Source organism: Rhinatrema bivittatum, chromosome 3, assembly GCF_901001135.1.
Source record: "Rhinatrema bivittatum chromosome 3, aRhiBiv1.1, whole genome shotgun sequence".
Classification (NCBI taxonomy): Eukaryota; Metazoa; Chordata; class Amphibia; order Gymnophiona; family Rhinatrematidae; genus Rhinatrema; species Rhinatrema bivittatum.
Genome location: NC_042617.1, coordinates 245037372 through 245053219, shown reverse-complemented (window position 1 = coordinate 245053219; position 15848 = coordinate 245037372). Strand labels below are relative to the sequence as shown.

General features: G+C 42.1%; 1 protein-coding gene across 2 annotated transcripts in view; it reads left to right on the top strand.

The window, feature by feature from the left end:
• The window catches only part of MED23 (mediator complex subunit 23), a 330631-nt gene that overhangs the window by 293995 nt on the left and 20788 nt on the right, over positions 1-15848 (top strand). For both annotated transcript variants that reach the window (XM_029594395.1, XM_029594394.1), the window contains one exon: positions 2924-3140. In XM_029594395.1, the coding sequence (XP_029450255.1) occupies positions 2924-3140 (217 nt within the window). The remainder of the gene's footprint in view (positions 1-2923; positions 3141-15848) is intronic.

Genomic DNA, 15848 nt, shown 5'->3' with positions numbered 1-15848 from the left:
ATGTTAATTGTAAAACGGTTTGATGCGACTCCCAGTCGTGAAAGCCGGTATAGAAAAATAGTAAATAAATAAATAAACATGGTACTTTCATACATATGTGGTGGCATTGTCAGGCAATATCCTGGTTCTAAAAAGAGGTAATACAGAAGATTTCCAATATTTTGAACCTGCCAGTTTATCTTCAACCAAAGCTGGGCCTGTTGGGGTCTGACAGGGATCCTTGGTCCCTAGTAGGCCAATTGATCTTAGTGACGAGGTTTACTATTGCTAAATTTTGGAAAATAATCCCAAGCTTGATTTATTAGTGATACCAAGTCAGGAATATCGTAGACATTGAAAAATTGTTTTGATTTAGTGGGTAAATCCTTTAAATACCAACAAATTTGGGGATGTTATAAAATCTACTATAGACTTGATTAATCCGGGTATGTCTCTATTGGGAAGCTGGGAGAGGCCTGATTTATTTATTTATTTAAAATTGTTTATATACTGCTTTTTCAATAAAAATTGGTCAAAACAGTTCTCATACTGGTACATACACATAAAAGTACATAAAAGTAGAATAAAAATAAAGTAAAAACAGTTAAATGAAAATTAAAATAAAAGCTAAGAACTAAACATCATCAAAATAACAATATAATTAAAATCAAATATAAATTCAGTTCACAGGTGTTGATGGATGTGGAAAATCAGATGCTTTCTTGTGTTTGGGTATTAAAGGCTTGTTGAAAGAGAGATTTTTTTTTAGAGTTTTTTAAAATTCTTTTGTGTTTGAAATTTGTCGGTGTTAGGTAGGTTGTTCCAAGTTAATGGGCCTGCGACAGAGAAAGTTCTTTCTCTGATGATGTCTACCCTTGCAAGGTAGACCGAAGGGGACATCTAGTAGGTTTTTGTTCAGAGATCTTTAGTGTCTTGTAGGTTTATAAATTCTCAAAGTGGAGTATAGCCAAGTTGATGAAGGATTGTGTATGAGTGAGTGGATGATAGACAAAGTTTTCAATTGAATTCTGAATTTAATAGGAATCCAATGAAGAGAAAACAGAACAGGGCTTATATGGTTTTTGAGTGAGACTTCGGACAGAACACACGCAGCTGAATTTTGGATTAGTTGGAGAGGTCGGATGGCTGTATCAGGAAGACCCAAGTAGAGTGAGTTACAGTAGTCGAGTCCAGAGAAAATCAAAGATTGGAGAACCATGCGAAAATCTTGATGAAGGAGCAGAGGACGGAGGTGCTTCAGCATATGTAATTTAAAGAGAGACTTTTTTACTATTTCAGAAATGTGTTTTAATAGGGAAAGATCCGAGATTATTAGCACCCCAAGACTGCATGCCTGAGTCGAAATAGGGGTAGAGAAGCCATTTAGAGAAAGATGAGAAGGTGGACCGTTAAGGTGATTTGTGATAGAAATTAGATGGATGATTTCTGTTTTTGTAGGGTTAAGTTTAAGACGGTTATGTGAAAGCCAAGTGTTGATAGTGTTTGTCTAAAGCAACTATAGAGAGAGTATTAGACCAGGAGATGTTGAATGGGACGAAAAACTGAATGTCATCAGTGTAGATTTTGGACTGAATATTTAAGGCAGAGAGAATATGACATAGAGGCAGTAAATAAATATTGAACAGAATCAGAGAAAGAGAGGAATCTTGAAGAACACTGGAAGAAACTATGTAGGGGTTAGAGGAATGAGCACCGATATTGATTTATTGGGTTTGGTCGGGTAGAAATGATGAAAACCATTTAAGTACTGTTGAAGAAATACCTATTGATTGTAAGCTAGGTAGAAGAATTTTGTGATCAAGCATGTCAAAAGTGGCTGAAATGTCTATTAAATCTAGAATAAAGTCAGTGTTAGAGTCAAAACCACGTAGCAGTGAATCAAAGGAAGAGAGGAGTAATGTTTCGGTGGAGTGGCCTTTGCGAAAACCATGCTGACAGGGATATAGAAAATCATGATCAGATAGATAGTCTGAGAGCTGATGAAGAGCCACAGATTCTAAGAGTTTAGCAAGAGAGGGAAGTGAAGCGATAGGTCTAAAGTTGTTGAGATCCACCGGATCCTTTGTTTTATTTTTAGGGATTGGAAGAATTGAAGTCTGTTTTAGGGTGTTAGGAAAGATTCCAGTTTCTAAAGATTGGTTCACAAGTTTACATAAGAAATAACAAACTATGGGTCCAATGGATCTGAAAAATAACCCTGAGCAAGGGTTTAGGGGAGAGTAGACAATTTTTTTTGCTTTTAGATACCGATTGTATGTTTAGTATGATTGTATGTTTAGTATGAAATGCTATCTCAAGATGTGCTGTACAACTGTTTAGGTTTCTGAATTGTATGTTAGCCTCATTTCACGCTGAAAGACCTGTTGATAATATGCTTATTTGATAGATAGATATATATATATATATATATATATATATATATATATACATGCCTGACAGGTGATAGTTATAAAAAAAAACAATCCTACATTCTACCACTTCTACCTTATTTTATTTATTTCACAGATTTATAGTCCACAATTCACAAAGCACCAGTGCAGATTACAACTAAGATGCACAATAAAAACATAATTCTACTGCACTTCCAATGTGTTCCATTTTTCCTAGGCTTTCATTCTCTTTCCTGTCTTTGCTCTTTATTGCTCATTTCTCCCTGTCTTTCTGTGCAATTCCCCTTACCTCATTCATGTTTCATGGTTTTCTTTTTAATTTCCCTGCTTTTGGTGCCACATTTTTCTTGTTTGATCATTTATTTCATTATTCTGCCATATAACATCTTTCCTGTTATGTCTTGCATATATTAAAATGTATAGTTTTTGTAACTTATCAGTAGTGTATATTTCATTGTTTGCTAACTTTTTGTTCATTAAAAATTGACATTTGTTCATTAAAAAAAGAAACAAAAATATCTAATTTTCCTCAGAAGTATCCAGAAAAGCTCTATTTTGAGGGGTTGGCAGAGCAAGTGAATCCTCCTGTGCAGATCCAGCCGCACTACCTGCCTATCTACTTTGGAAATGTTTGCCTTCGATTTCTGCCGGTCTTTGATATTGTAATCCATCGATTTCTGGAACTGCTTCCAGTTTCCAAATCACTGGAAACCCTGCTTGATCATTTGGGAGGCTTGTATAAATTTCATGGTGAGTGCTAACCATACATATCATTTTCTACAGGGGAAAAGTTTATTGACTTAAAGCCATATCATCACTCAAAAAACGGTAGAATTATCAAAAATGTGGAACTTCTGAGCCATAACACTACAAATGAACGCTTTTAATATTAGTTACTTTCAGATTCAAGAAATGAGCAACTGCTTCAGGAACGAGGTTTAACATTTTGTTGGTGATATGGCTTTCAGATGTCACACTCCAATTCAAATTTTTGCTTTGTGGACATAGGGAGGTCAGTCTTCAAAGTGATTTACACACATACAAAACATTTTACCTACATAATTTACTGTTTGAAAACTTCTCATTGTGCATCTATAAATTTGCACATTCTGTATATGAACAATGTACTTTTTGCTGCATTAAAAGGAGGCATTCCCAATTGCATATATTGGTCTGGGAGGCAAAGTACACACGTAGATTTCATTTTCAAATCTACTTGGAGAAAATGCAGGTACAAGTGACTGCGTGTACTTTGTACCCACAGCAAATTTCGAAGTAAAAGTATGAGCATACTTTAACTTTGAGAATTGGTGCAAAGCTCATGGATAGAATGTACATGCGGTCTTTGACCCAGTGTAGACACTTGGAAAATTGCCTGCTGAAAATTTAAATCACTGCACAAGGGCCATTAGGAATCTACTCTTTAAAAAGAAAAAAGAAAAACAAATCTCTTGACCTTTTTTTTTTTTTTTTTTAGTTTTTTTTGTTAATAAGAGCTTTGCTTTTTAAGACACGTTTGTATTTGTATATGTTCTAAAAGTTGGTGAGCAGTAGCAGAAGAACATTGATTCTTTTTCATCTTTTACAAACATAAAGCTTGCTGTGACACAAGAATTATGGAAGCAATAGAAAGTTTGTAAACTGGTGCCAAAACATTTTCTCTGGAACATTCACCCTCTCACCTGCTGTCATTGCAGATGACAGTTTATGTTAATTATTTTATTTTTTTTAAAACCTATTGTTGACTCTGCAGATTGACTCCCTAAATTCAACAGAGTAACATGAGTTTTGCTATTATTATTTTGTAACCATAGTAGGAATTTGTGTATTATAAACTGTTTTATTATGAATTGTAGTTTGATATGTATTAATTTAAATTGCCATAAGCCACTTTTGGCATTCCGTAAGAAATGCAAAAGTGGGATATTAAGTGTCATGAATGGGAAGTTAATTTTATAATAAAAATAGCGCCTAATTGACAAACAAGGTTAATATAGCATCAGTAATTTAAAACTGCCAGCAGTCTGCATGGATAATTGGTAGTTGGGTCTGTTAATTTAAGTGTAGAACAAAGCTGATAAATTTTCCCATCACTCTTCACTTGATCGTCTCTCATGCTTTCCCCAGTTCTGTTTTGAGCGTGTCTTCAGTAGAGAAAAAAGGGCCAATGAACCCAAATCATTAGGAAAGAAAGTGAGATCTGGGAGAGGTATTCAGCCTTATAAAAATAATAGAAACACTTTATGGCCTCTGTAGGACAGATGGAGGAACATTATTCCTAATACCCTCAAAATGAGGAAAGATGAGATGGTGAAAAAACTAATAATTATTCAACAACAAACTTAATGATAACAAAAAAGCAATAGGAATTGCATGCCATCAAAGCAATAAAGTGATCCAAAACAGCACCCAAATATATGAAGAGGATGGCAAGTAAGTAATTCATTAAGGAGACTGCTTATAAAGGTTTTCCCTCATTAGATGGGAAAAATGCTTAGTAAATAGGGCCTTAAATACTTGGAGATCACTTTTCAGAAGCATTTAGCTGCATAACTCAAAAATTATCTGGCTATATGAATATTTAGGGACTTAGCCGGTTAACTTACAGCCAGATAACTTTTTATCCAGCTAAAATTTGGCTGGATAAGTCAAGGGTATTCCTTGAGCGTAACTGAGAGGAGCTGAATTAGTTGGATAAGTTATTTGGCTAAGTATAGTCATCCCATACATCTGCCCGAAAGTTAACCTGATAAACCTATCTAGCTAAATTTAGGATAGCCGCATATATTCTGCGGCCACACCACTGAATATATAGGGTAAGTTTTCTGGATGTTTATCTGGCTATCTTGCCGAGCCGCACAGCAGCTGAATATGCTTCTCTTTGTAAATAGGCCATTAGTTCAGTGATTAAAGTTGATTCATAAGTCACTGTATTACATTTCTACTACATTAGTTCATTAGATGATGCATAAAGAACCAAATGGACAACCCGACTCATGTTTTTACATGTAATAAAAGCCCATTTCAAGGCTATCTTATAACCTCCTTCATTAAGAGAATAATTGTATAACAGCCTGCATGTAGAAAGTACATATGAACTTCAGCCCTAATTTTTAAAGTGGACTTGTGCATTCAAGTCTGCTTTGAAAATTAGCAGGTGAACATGGAAGCTTGAGCAGCATATGCACACATATTTATGCCTGCTTGGGAGCAGGAGTAAATGTGTATGTACCCATTTATGTGCGTAGTCTCAAAAATCCAAAGTATGTGCGTAAATAGTTTCCTCTCCCCAGCTTCACCCCCAGAAACATCTCTTTCAAGCATCTGTGAAAATACAAACAAAATCACTTCCATGAATAATTTTACATGCAAACCACCAGGATAATTTTCAAAAAGCCTATTTACACACATGAAACCAAATTTTACGCATCTAAATGGTTTTTGATAATTTCCTCCTAAATATTGGAGACCTTGAGCGAATGAAAAGTTGGGAGGAATAACATCTCAAATTTTCAAAATAATGCATAAGGTGAGTAGGTCAAATCACATGTCAATGAATTAGGTTTGCATTGTTTTTCTAACCGAGCAGCCCTGTCTGATTTTAATGCATATTAATATGCATTTTTAATAACATGTGTACATTTTTCATATAGTGTGGTTTCTAGGTTCCATACCATACATTTCTAGTTAATTTTACTTTTTTCTACATCTAATAAGGAGCCAGATGTGATAAAAGTTGAGTAAGAAATGTTAGCTAAATTTGAGCTCACATTTTCTTACTCATTCAATAAAGATTGAGTTAATTCCCAATACATTAAGCTAATGGTAGGTTAATGCTTTAGGGGTTAAAAAAAAAAGGCATGCTAACCCAAAAATGTGCACAGAGACATGTTTAAAGCACATAAAACATGTCTTTTACGCATAACATGTGTTTTCTGCATACAAACAATACTTTCTACTCACAAAACGTTTTGTGTGCAGTACATATTTTCTGCGCATAAAACATTTTATACAGAGAAAAGCACAGAAAACACGATTTGTGCACATAAATCTCAAGAATAGGATCCCTGCACCACAAGCCATCCCCTATAGACTAACACTAGCCAAATAAATTTTATTCCACTTCTGACAAGGGATAAATTTTGAGAGTTAACAAAATGGGAGTAAAGCCTACCAACCTCTGCATTAGCATGTAATGGCTAATGGCTTGATTGACATAGGATTTGCATAAATGACCACTATTGTTGTTATGTGTTTGATGGTGGCTATTTTTTTGTGACTGTACTCCGCTTAGCACACTAGGTCTGCTATAAGCAGATGATAAATATTTTAAAATAAATGTGTGTGTACATGTTAGTGCTGGGTTTTCTACACTGTTTTGTGTGGGAAATTTCTCCTCAATTCTTGAGTAAAGTTTGCACACAAAACATGCGCACAACCTGGAACTAACATTCTCTCACAGCGCTCCTTATTCCATCTGGGCCAGAATGACCTATTACTAGGTATTGATGTACAAAAAAAGATCTTGTGTTGGTAATATTGATTAATTTAGCAATCCTTTCATTTTTGAATAGATGGAATTTGATATAAATGTTTTGTATGCATCAGTATGATAACTGCCTCATAGTTTTTCATAGATCTTCCAGTGGCTTGGCAGTTACAGGGAGGCTAGTTTTCAAAGCTGTTTTTGTGGGTAAAGCACTCCCTATGTGCAGGTAAATCTACTTGCATAATGCCACTACACATGTAACTTTAACTGCACTGAAATTGTTCTTGGTGGCAGGGTTGGGAAGGGGCTTCTACTTTTGTGCATACTTTTGAGTATGCATGCATTTTTTCCTCAGGGGAAAATAATCCACACATATTAACAGGTGTAAATATGTGCATTTAGTTTTCCTGGAATAACTTACAAAGTGAAAGTATACGCTTACTTTCACTTTGACTAATGGGGAAAAGTCTACACAGGCTTTGACTTTGCACCAGTGTGATCAAGTTCTCTCTCTATTTAAATTGTGTTATTTTGAAGATATTTTCCTAGACATGTTTGTTCATGATCTTCAATAAAGATAACTTATTTTTTAAAGATAAGATACACCTTGAAAAAACAAATCTTTCTGAGAAACCAAAATATGTGTTGGGTTGTCCTTCGTGTTCTTTATACCTCAGCTAATGAATTAATGCATTACAATTTAATGCAGTGTTTTATGAATACTTTTAATTAAGCAGCTGAATTAATGACTACGATCCAATGCAGTAATAAAAATATTGGGGGTAATTTTGTAACATTGTGCATAAGTTAGTTGACAAATATGAGCAAAGGTTAACTCACATTTTCAGAGTGGATTTATATGCATAAGTCTTCTTTGAAAATTATTCAACCAAATCTGCACACATACACACTTGCGAAAATGTAGGCAGACTTTTTTCATAAAAATGTACACACATGGTTTTGGAAATACAAAAGTGTGCACACAAGCCCAAACCTCTCCCCATCCCTGCCCCCCGAGAACACCTCTGGATAATCTTAAGCGTTTACATGGCATACACGTACAGGCAAGCAGTTTTGTAAAAGGCCATTTCCCTGTACGTATCCAGATCAGTCAAGACTCCTGGGTTTTGCATCCCTGCCAGCAGATAGAGACAAAGAAAGTTTTTCCAACATTGTACATAATCAAGTGTTCTACCTGCAGTCCCTCAATATTTCTCTGTCTCCAGCAGATGGTAGATGGTGTAAAATCTGCAGTAGAGTTGAAAAAAAAAAAAAAGAAGAAGAGAATACTCCCTGGTGGTGCATCCTTCCTGGTTGAGGCGGGCGAGTAGGGGTTGGTGACTCTGGATTTAGCTTATGCCCAGTTCAGTGTGGGAGTTAGTGTTGCATGTGTGGACTCTTGAGACGAGGTTGATGCTGCTACCAGGGGAAGGCCCCTAGTGGTCCTCGTCGTCGGGAGGCAGTGCAGGCCGAGAAGACCCAACTGGAGTTTCACCTTTACCAGCCCACGTTCCCCGCAGGGGGCCGGCAGGACTTAAGTGCGGGTCTCTCACGTCGAGGAGTCCAAAGGAGAAGTCAACGCGGCATCGGGCAGACAGAAGTCGAGGCAGGTGGCGGACAGACAAAACCAGAAGCAGGCCATGGGTCAGGACAGGCAGCAGGCAGGCAATACGAGGAAACAGGCTGGAGGTCAGGGCAGGCAGAGGTCAAGCAAAGTCAGATCACCAGGCAAGCATCAGGCAGGCAGAGAACAAGCTGAGATGAAATACCAAGCAGAGGTCCAAACCGGGGAGTCAATCCAAGGGCAGGAGCAGGAACACATGAGTCAGGCCTAGAACGCAGGATCAGAAGCAAGACTGGAAGATAGGACCGGAACACGCAGACTACCACTCCAGATCAGAGCAGGACCCATTGCTGAGGCAAAGTGCTGAAGTCAGAGCCAGGGTTAAATATCCGGCCGGAGTGACGTCATCTCCTGGGGCCGCAGCAAAATTTCCCCGCTACGGGCCCTTTAAATGCGTGAAGACAGCGCGAGCGCCTAGAGGGACAGGTGCCGAGGCCAAGCCGGCGGCATGTCTCACCGTGTGGGCAGGCCGCCCTAGCGGGATTTGAGGTCTGGGCGCCTTGTGCGGCAAAGGAGAGAGCCGGGATTGGCCGCCTGCCAGAGCAAGTAAGCGGGGCCCAGCTGTGGGTGGCCGCAGCCGGGAATCCTAACAGTTAGGATATCTGGTGTTAAAGATCCCTCCTTCTCTGAAGCTTGAGAACTTTGAGGATCCAGCAGGTGTCTCGCAGGGTACCCAGAGATTCCAGGGATCAGGGCAGCTAGTCCAATTTCTTCTTTCCCCCTGTGGAGCCCTGTGGATTCCTTTTTCTTATTTTGGGGACAGTAAAGTTTGCTTTACTAAAAAAAATAAATAAATAGCTGCGACTACAAGGAATCTATGCTTCAGCGGCTTATCGTGGACACTGCATGCAAGATGGCTTCAGGCAGTGGCTGGGGGGAGCAGTCAGACCACAGCGGCGAGTCAGAGCACATGGCTACTGGTGTTGAAGAGCCGGTGGCTTCAGCACGGCATGCAAAAAAGCTTCAGGCAGTAGCTGGGGGAGCAGTGAGATTGCAGCGACGAGTCAGCGCATGTGGCTAATGGTGCCAAAGAGCTGACACAGGGGCAGTAGAGCTCATGTTGTGCTGCGCCCACGGCTCAGGTGTGATCGGTGCATAGCCTCTGAGTTTTCCTGGAGAGGTTAGTTCTGGCAGGGCTGCCTTGGGGGAGACGCCGCGAAGTTAGGGAAGCACCGAGGCAACTGCAGACTGGTTCCTTGCAAACGCGGGAACAGCGTCTGTTTTGGCAGAGGCAAAAAGGAGCTTAGGGGAGATAAGGGATCCAGTCCTACCATTTCCCTGACCGTCGGGTATCACGCAGGAGCGCACCTTCGGACTTCTGCGACTTTGGGCTTCTCATGCCAGAAAAGCAGCATGAGGGAAGTGTCCACTTCCCCACAATGGGGCACAAAGTTGCCCACATCCTGTAATACAAAAAAAATGTCTAAAAGGATGCAGGGGTTTCTAGATTTGGCTTCATGTTCGCTTAGTCCCTTGGATGAGGGGGCAGAGGAGTGGGCTGTGGGGTAATGCGGGATGGATCCGCTGTGGTCTGATCACTTTGTCTTCCTTAACATAAGGGGCGAAGAGCACTGCAGGAGATTTCTCTAGGTCTCAGCCCTAGTAAAGAGTCATGTGCAAGGTTAAGGACAGTGTGTGGTGGGCATTCAGCCTGTTACGAGGTTCAGGTTATACAGGGGTCGCATCCTGGTATTCCCAGATGCCTGAAGCGACAGGTTCAATTGGGGGCACAGAGAGGTCTTGCTTGCTGAAGGGGGATGGTTTTCCCCATGTTCTTTAGGAGCGGGCATCAAGGTTACACAGGAAGACTCTGATCTGTGGAGAGATGACGCTGTCTCAGAGTGTGGATACTGTCTGGGACGGCTGGCATATTCCATCAACAGCTTCACCTCAGGAGGTGGTTTGAAGTCTTTGCCCTGAGCATAAAGGCTGCAGTTTGCAGCAGTTTTATGCAGAGAACATGTCTCCATTGGAGTTGAAAGCTGTGTCAGGTGCGACAGCAAAAAAAAAAAAATGGTTAAGATGACTGGTGTATATTGCAGAAGCTTTGTACAGCTTCATCAGGTCATTTTTTAGGACAAGGATGTCTACAAGATTAGCCAGAATTCTGCTGTGGTTGCACGGCTGGTCGGCAAAGATGGTCCAGTTTTCGACTGGAAGCTCTTCTCTTTAAGAGCAGGCTCTTGTATGAGGAGGACCTGGAACAGATAATGGAGCATCTGGGAGAGTCCAAGGTGCAGGTGCATAACTTGCTAGAAGATAAGTTAAGGACTTTTTCTTTGGACTAAAAGTTATTTGGGTCCTTACAGGCAAACCGCGGCCAGAGCTCATTTTCGATGTGGTTGGGGACCTCCCTGAGACAACCCAGATACAGACGGATGTGAAGTAATGTTCTTGCAATGTGATGAGGACATTCTACGCTTCAGTTGCCGTCAGAGGGCGTTTCATGCTGTTTTTATGAAGAATGGGCTGAAATTAACATGGACCAGTGGGTACTAAAGATGTTAAAAGATGGCCATGTGTTTTTGAATTTGCTCATCTGGTTCGAGACATTTAGATAGTTTTCACTTGCGCTTCTCTCGCCAAGAGGCTCACCATTCAGGAGAAGCTGGATTGCTTCCAGTGTCTGGGGGGCCTTAAAGCCTGTTCCCTGAGAGGAACTAGGAACAGGTTGATGTTCCATTTGTTTTCATCGTGCCACAGAAGGAAAGGACATTTTCGTACAATTTGTGGTTTGAGAAAGATAAGTGTGGCTCTGAAAGTTCCTCTTTTCAGTAGAACGAATTTGACTTCTCTCTTGGACAAAGGCTTATCAGGATATAGACATTAGTTCAAAGCACCAGCAGTTTCTGATTTTAGGGAATCATTTTCAGTTTTCAGCCTTCCCATTCAGCGTTGCACAACTTCACTGAGGTAATGGCAGTTGGGGCGGCGGCCATATTTCGGGATCCTAGTGCTGGTGCACCTGTGTTTGGACGATTGGCTCTGCCAAGGGAAGGTCAGGCATTCTCTGGCGGCAGTTGATCAGAATGTGCGGAGGTGATTGAAGTGTTCAGGCTAGATGGTGAATCTAGCAAAGAGCAGACTTGTTTCCAATCAGACCCTGGAGGGTCTGGGGACTTTGTTCAACAAGGTCAGATTCCACACCTGTTAGTGGCTTTTCATGACTACTTGTGAGAACTGTCTCAGTGATATTGACCTTGGAATTAATGCCTGGCAGTCGCATATCTGCGGCCTCTTTGGAGGGCTCTTCACTCCCCAGTGGAATTTATGGTCGGAAGACTTTTATCTTCCCCTTCCACACGGACCAATCTGAAGTGTAGTGTGGTTACTCGCTACTGAGGCCAGCCTTTCGAGCTGGGGTGTCAGCTTCAGTTGGCACAGGGCCACTGGTCCAAGAAAGTGACTTCTATGAGTCTGTTACAGGTGAGTGGTGCGATGTGCATTACTTGCCTTTTAGCCACGGTTGCACGAGGAGAGTCCTACCACTCAATGCAACAATGGTGATCTACATCATCCAGCAGTGAGGACCCCAGCATCTGGTAGTGGCTTGGGAGGCCCAGTAGTTGGTTATCCGGGCGGAGACAAATGAGGCTCAGGGGTTGGTCTTCTGAGCAGAGTATCACTTGAAGACAATGGCAGCATCTCACATCCCCGGGTAGGTAAGTTTCCAGTGGATTTTCTCAGTCAGAGAAAATTAGATCCCAGGGAGGCGACAGTATGTCTCATCCACCAGAAATGAGGATATCCCCATATGGACAATGACAACTAGTCAAAAACCCAGGCTGGCTCAGTTTTATGACCTCTGAGGAGAACACTGTGCAGAGGGAATAAACACTCTAGCTCTACCATGGCCTCAAGGAATTCTCCTTTGTCTTCCCTCCTTGGCATTTGGTGGACAAAGTGCTATGCCAGATAGTGGAGCATCCAGACAATGTAATTCTCGCAGCTTCAAAGTGGCCTTGTCACCGGATCTGTTCAATATGGCCATAGACAGACCACGAGGTTCAGCCACCTGTTCTACATCAGAGCCCAATATGTTCACAGCTTGGTTTGTGAGAGGAGAAGATTAGCATGGAGGGGATATTCCATAGTAGTTATTTCTTCCTTGTTGCAGGCCAGGCAATCTTCTGCATCTGTAGCATATGGTTTGAGTTTGAAGGGTCTGCAAGTCCTGGTGTGTGACGAATGGTGAGCAGCTAGTTCAGACCGCCGTGTTGCATCACTTAACTTTTCTCCAATAATTTTTGGTCAAAGGTCTGGTCTTCAAGTCTGAGAGTCTCTTTAGCAGCCTTGGACTGTCTCTGGGATAAGGTGTAGGGGTATCCTCTGTCTGCTCATCCGGATGTCATACAGTTCCTTGGGGAGGTTAAGAATTTGTGTCCGGTGAGGAAGGTTTGGCTGTCGTGGAATCTTAATCTGGTATTATGAGGAATGTCCCAGGCTTCGTTTGAACTCCTATGGAGGGCTTGAACGCTTGGGAGAGTTTTTCTAGTGGTTCACCAAGACTATGTCAGAGATTCAGACTTTGTTGTGTCAGGATCCTTTTCTCAGATCTCAGATTTGGGGATATCGTTACATATGGTACTGTCCTTTCTGCCCAAAATGATTTTAGCATTCTCTCTTAAGCAGTGCAGCTTCCATCGTTGACAGATTTGGAATTCTCCTAGCTTCTTGCGAGGGAGAGTATGCTCTTGGATGTTCAAGCCTTTTTTAATTGTTTGAAGGTTACTAATGATTTCCATAGGTCGGATCTTCTTGTTGTACTCTGTAGTATTCCAAAGAAAGGAGGCAAAGCAATAAAAGCTATGATCACCTGCCACTACACATGTAACTGTAACTGCACTGAGATTGTTCTTGGTGGCAGGGTTGGGAAGGAGATCTACTTTTGTGCATACTTTTGAGTATGCATGCATTTTTTTCCACAGGGGAAAATTACCCACGCATATTAACAGGTGTAAATATGTGCATTTAGTTTTCCTGGAATAACTTACAAAGTGAAAGTATGCACCTACTTTCACTTTGAATAATGGAGAAAAGTCCACACAGGCTTTGACTTTGCACCAGTATGATCAAGTCTCTCTCCATTTGAATTGTGTTATTTTGAAGATAGTTTCCTTGACATGTTTGTTCATGATCTTCAATAAAGATAACATTTTTTAAAGATAAGTTACACCTTGAAAAAACAAAACTTTCTGACAAAACAAAATGTGTTGGGTTGTCCTTCGCGTTCTTTATACCTGTTATTATTTGTGATAATTGTGGGTGGATCCTTGGGCCGGTGGCAGATGACCATGCCCACGGGGGAAGGTCCCGAGAGGGGCCACCGGTCAGGCTCAGAGTTGGGAGACAAACACACAATAGTTCTTTTATTAAACTGTATAGTGAACCACCAGAGGTGGCAGTAGTGAGCTGGAAGAGCCCGGCTGGGCTGTAGTCCCTCAGGCACTGGAACAGCGATCCCAGGATGGCTGAGCTGTAGAGAAACTGAATATAGTGAGTAAGCAAGATATGCAGAGTTCAGGAACAGAACCTGGATGGTAACACTCACACAATAGTCTCTTGAAGCAGCCCAGGAGCTGGAATGGAGTAGGCCCTCGAGGAGCGAGTACCTGGTTCCAGGGAAAGCTCTGAGAGAGAGATGGTAACTCACTGGTGTTGTAGGCAGCGGTGACTTCCTGGCAGAAGTAGTATTCGGTAGCAGGTCCGGGAACGTGGGCCCTCGAGGAGCGAGTACCGGTTCCAGACTGCGACCTGAAAAGCAAGAGAGAGAGCGAGGCCGCTGAGGAGCAGGTACCCCTGGTAAAGTCCGAGGAGGCAGAGTAGCAAGGTATGCAGAGAGCGAATCCCATCCGCAGCGATACCTGGAGGAAGCTAGGTAAACGTAGAGTAACCAAACCTGTGAAAACCTTTGCTAACTCGATTAGCTAGCAAAACGAGAGACCTTAAGTATCCGGTGAAGATGACGTCATCGCAGGGGGACGCCCCTGAGGTTCGCGCCACAGCTGGTACTTGAGTTGGGGCCGCGCGCGCGCCCTTAGGCTTCAGAAGAACATGGCGGAAGGCAGCATCTAGCCAGTCCGGGGACGCTGGAGGGGAACGGCAAGATGACGCCGTGGCAGCCAACCTTCCATCAACCCAAGTGGGAGTCGCAAAAGAGGAAAGGTGGGCGGAGTGGAGAGTCGGGCAGCGACGGTCGCAACAGTACCTCAGCTAATGAATTAATGCACTAAATTTAATGCAGTGTTTTATGAATACTTTTAATTAAGCATCTGAATTAATGTCTAGGATCCAATTCAGTAATTAATTCAAATATTGGGGTAATTTTGTAACATTGTGCATAAGTTAGTTGACAAATATGCTTTAAAGTTAATCCACATTTTCAGAGTGGATTTCTATTCATAAGTCTCTAGGCAGAATTTTTTCATAAAAATCTCCACACATGGTTTTGGAAATCCAAAAGTGTGCACCCAAGCCCAAACCTCTCCCCATACCTGCTGCCAGGGAACACCTCTGCTCAGTCTGGATAATCTTAAGCGTTTACATGGCATACACATACAGGCAAGCAGTTTTGTAAAAGGCCATTTCCCTGTACGTATCCAGATCAGTCAAGACTCCTGGGTTTTGCATCCCTGCCAGCAGATAGAGACAAAGAAAGTTTTACCGACATTGTACATAATCAAGTGTTCTACCTGCAGTCCCTCAGTATTTCTCTGTCTCCAGCAGATGGTAGATGGTGTAAAATCTGCAATCTGCAGTAGAGTTGAAAAAAAAAAAAAAGAAGAGAATGCTCCCTGGTAGTGCATCCTTCCTGGTTGAGGCAGGCAAGTAGGGGTTGGTGACCCTGGATTTAGCTCATGCCCGGTTCAGTATGGGAGTTAGAGTTGCGTGTGTGGACCCTTGAGACGAGGTTGATGCTGCTACCAGGGGAAGGCCCCTAGTGGTCCTCGTCGTCGGGAGGCAGTGCAGGCTGAGAAGACACAACTGGAGTTTCACCTTTACCAGCCCACGTTACCCGCAGGTTGAGCCCTTGGGTGCCGGGGCCGGCAGGACTTAGGTGCGGGTCTCTCATGTCGAGGAGTCCAAAGGAGAAGGCAACGCAGCGCGAGGCAGGCGGTAGACATACAAAACCAGGAGCAGGCCAAGGGTCAGGACGGGCAGCATTCTGGTGAGACAAACAGGCTGGAGGTCAGGGCAGGCAGAGGTCAAGCAAAGTCAGATCACCAGGCAAGGATCAGGCAGGCAGAGAGCAAGCTGAGACGAAATACCAAGCAGAGATCCAAACTGGGGAGTCAATCCAAGGGCAGGAGCAGGAACAGGGAGAAAGGCAGGAACACAGGAACTG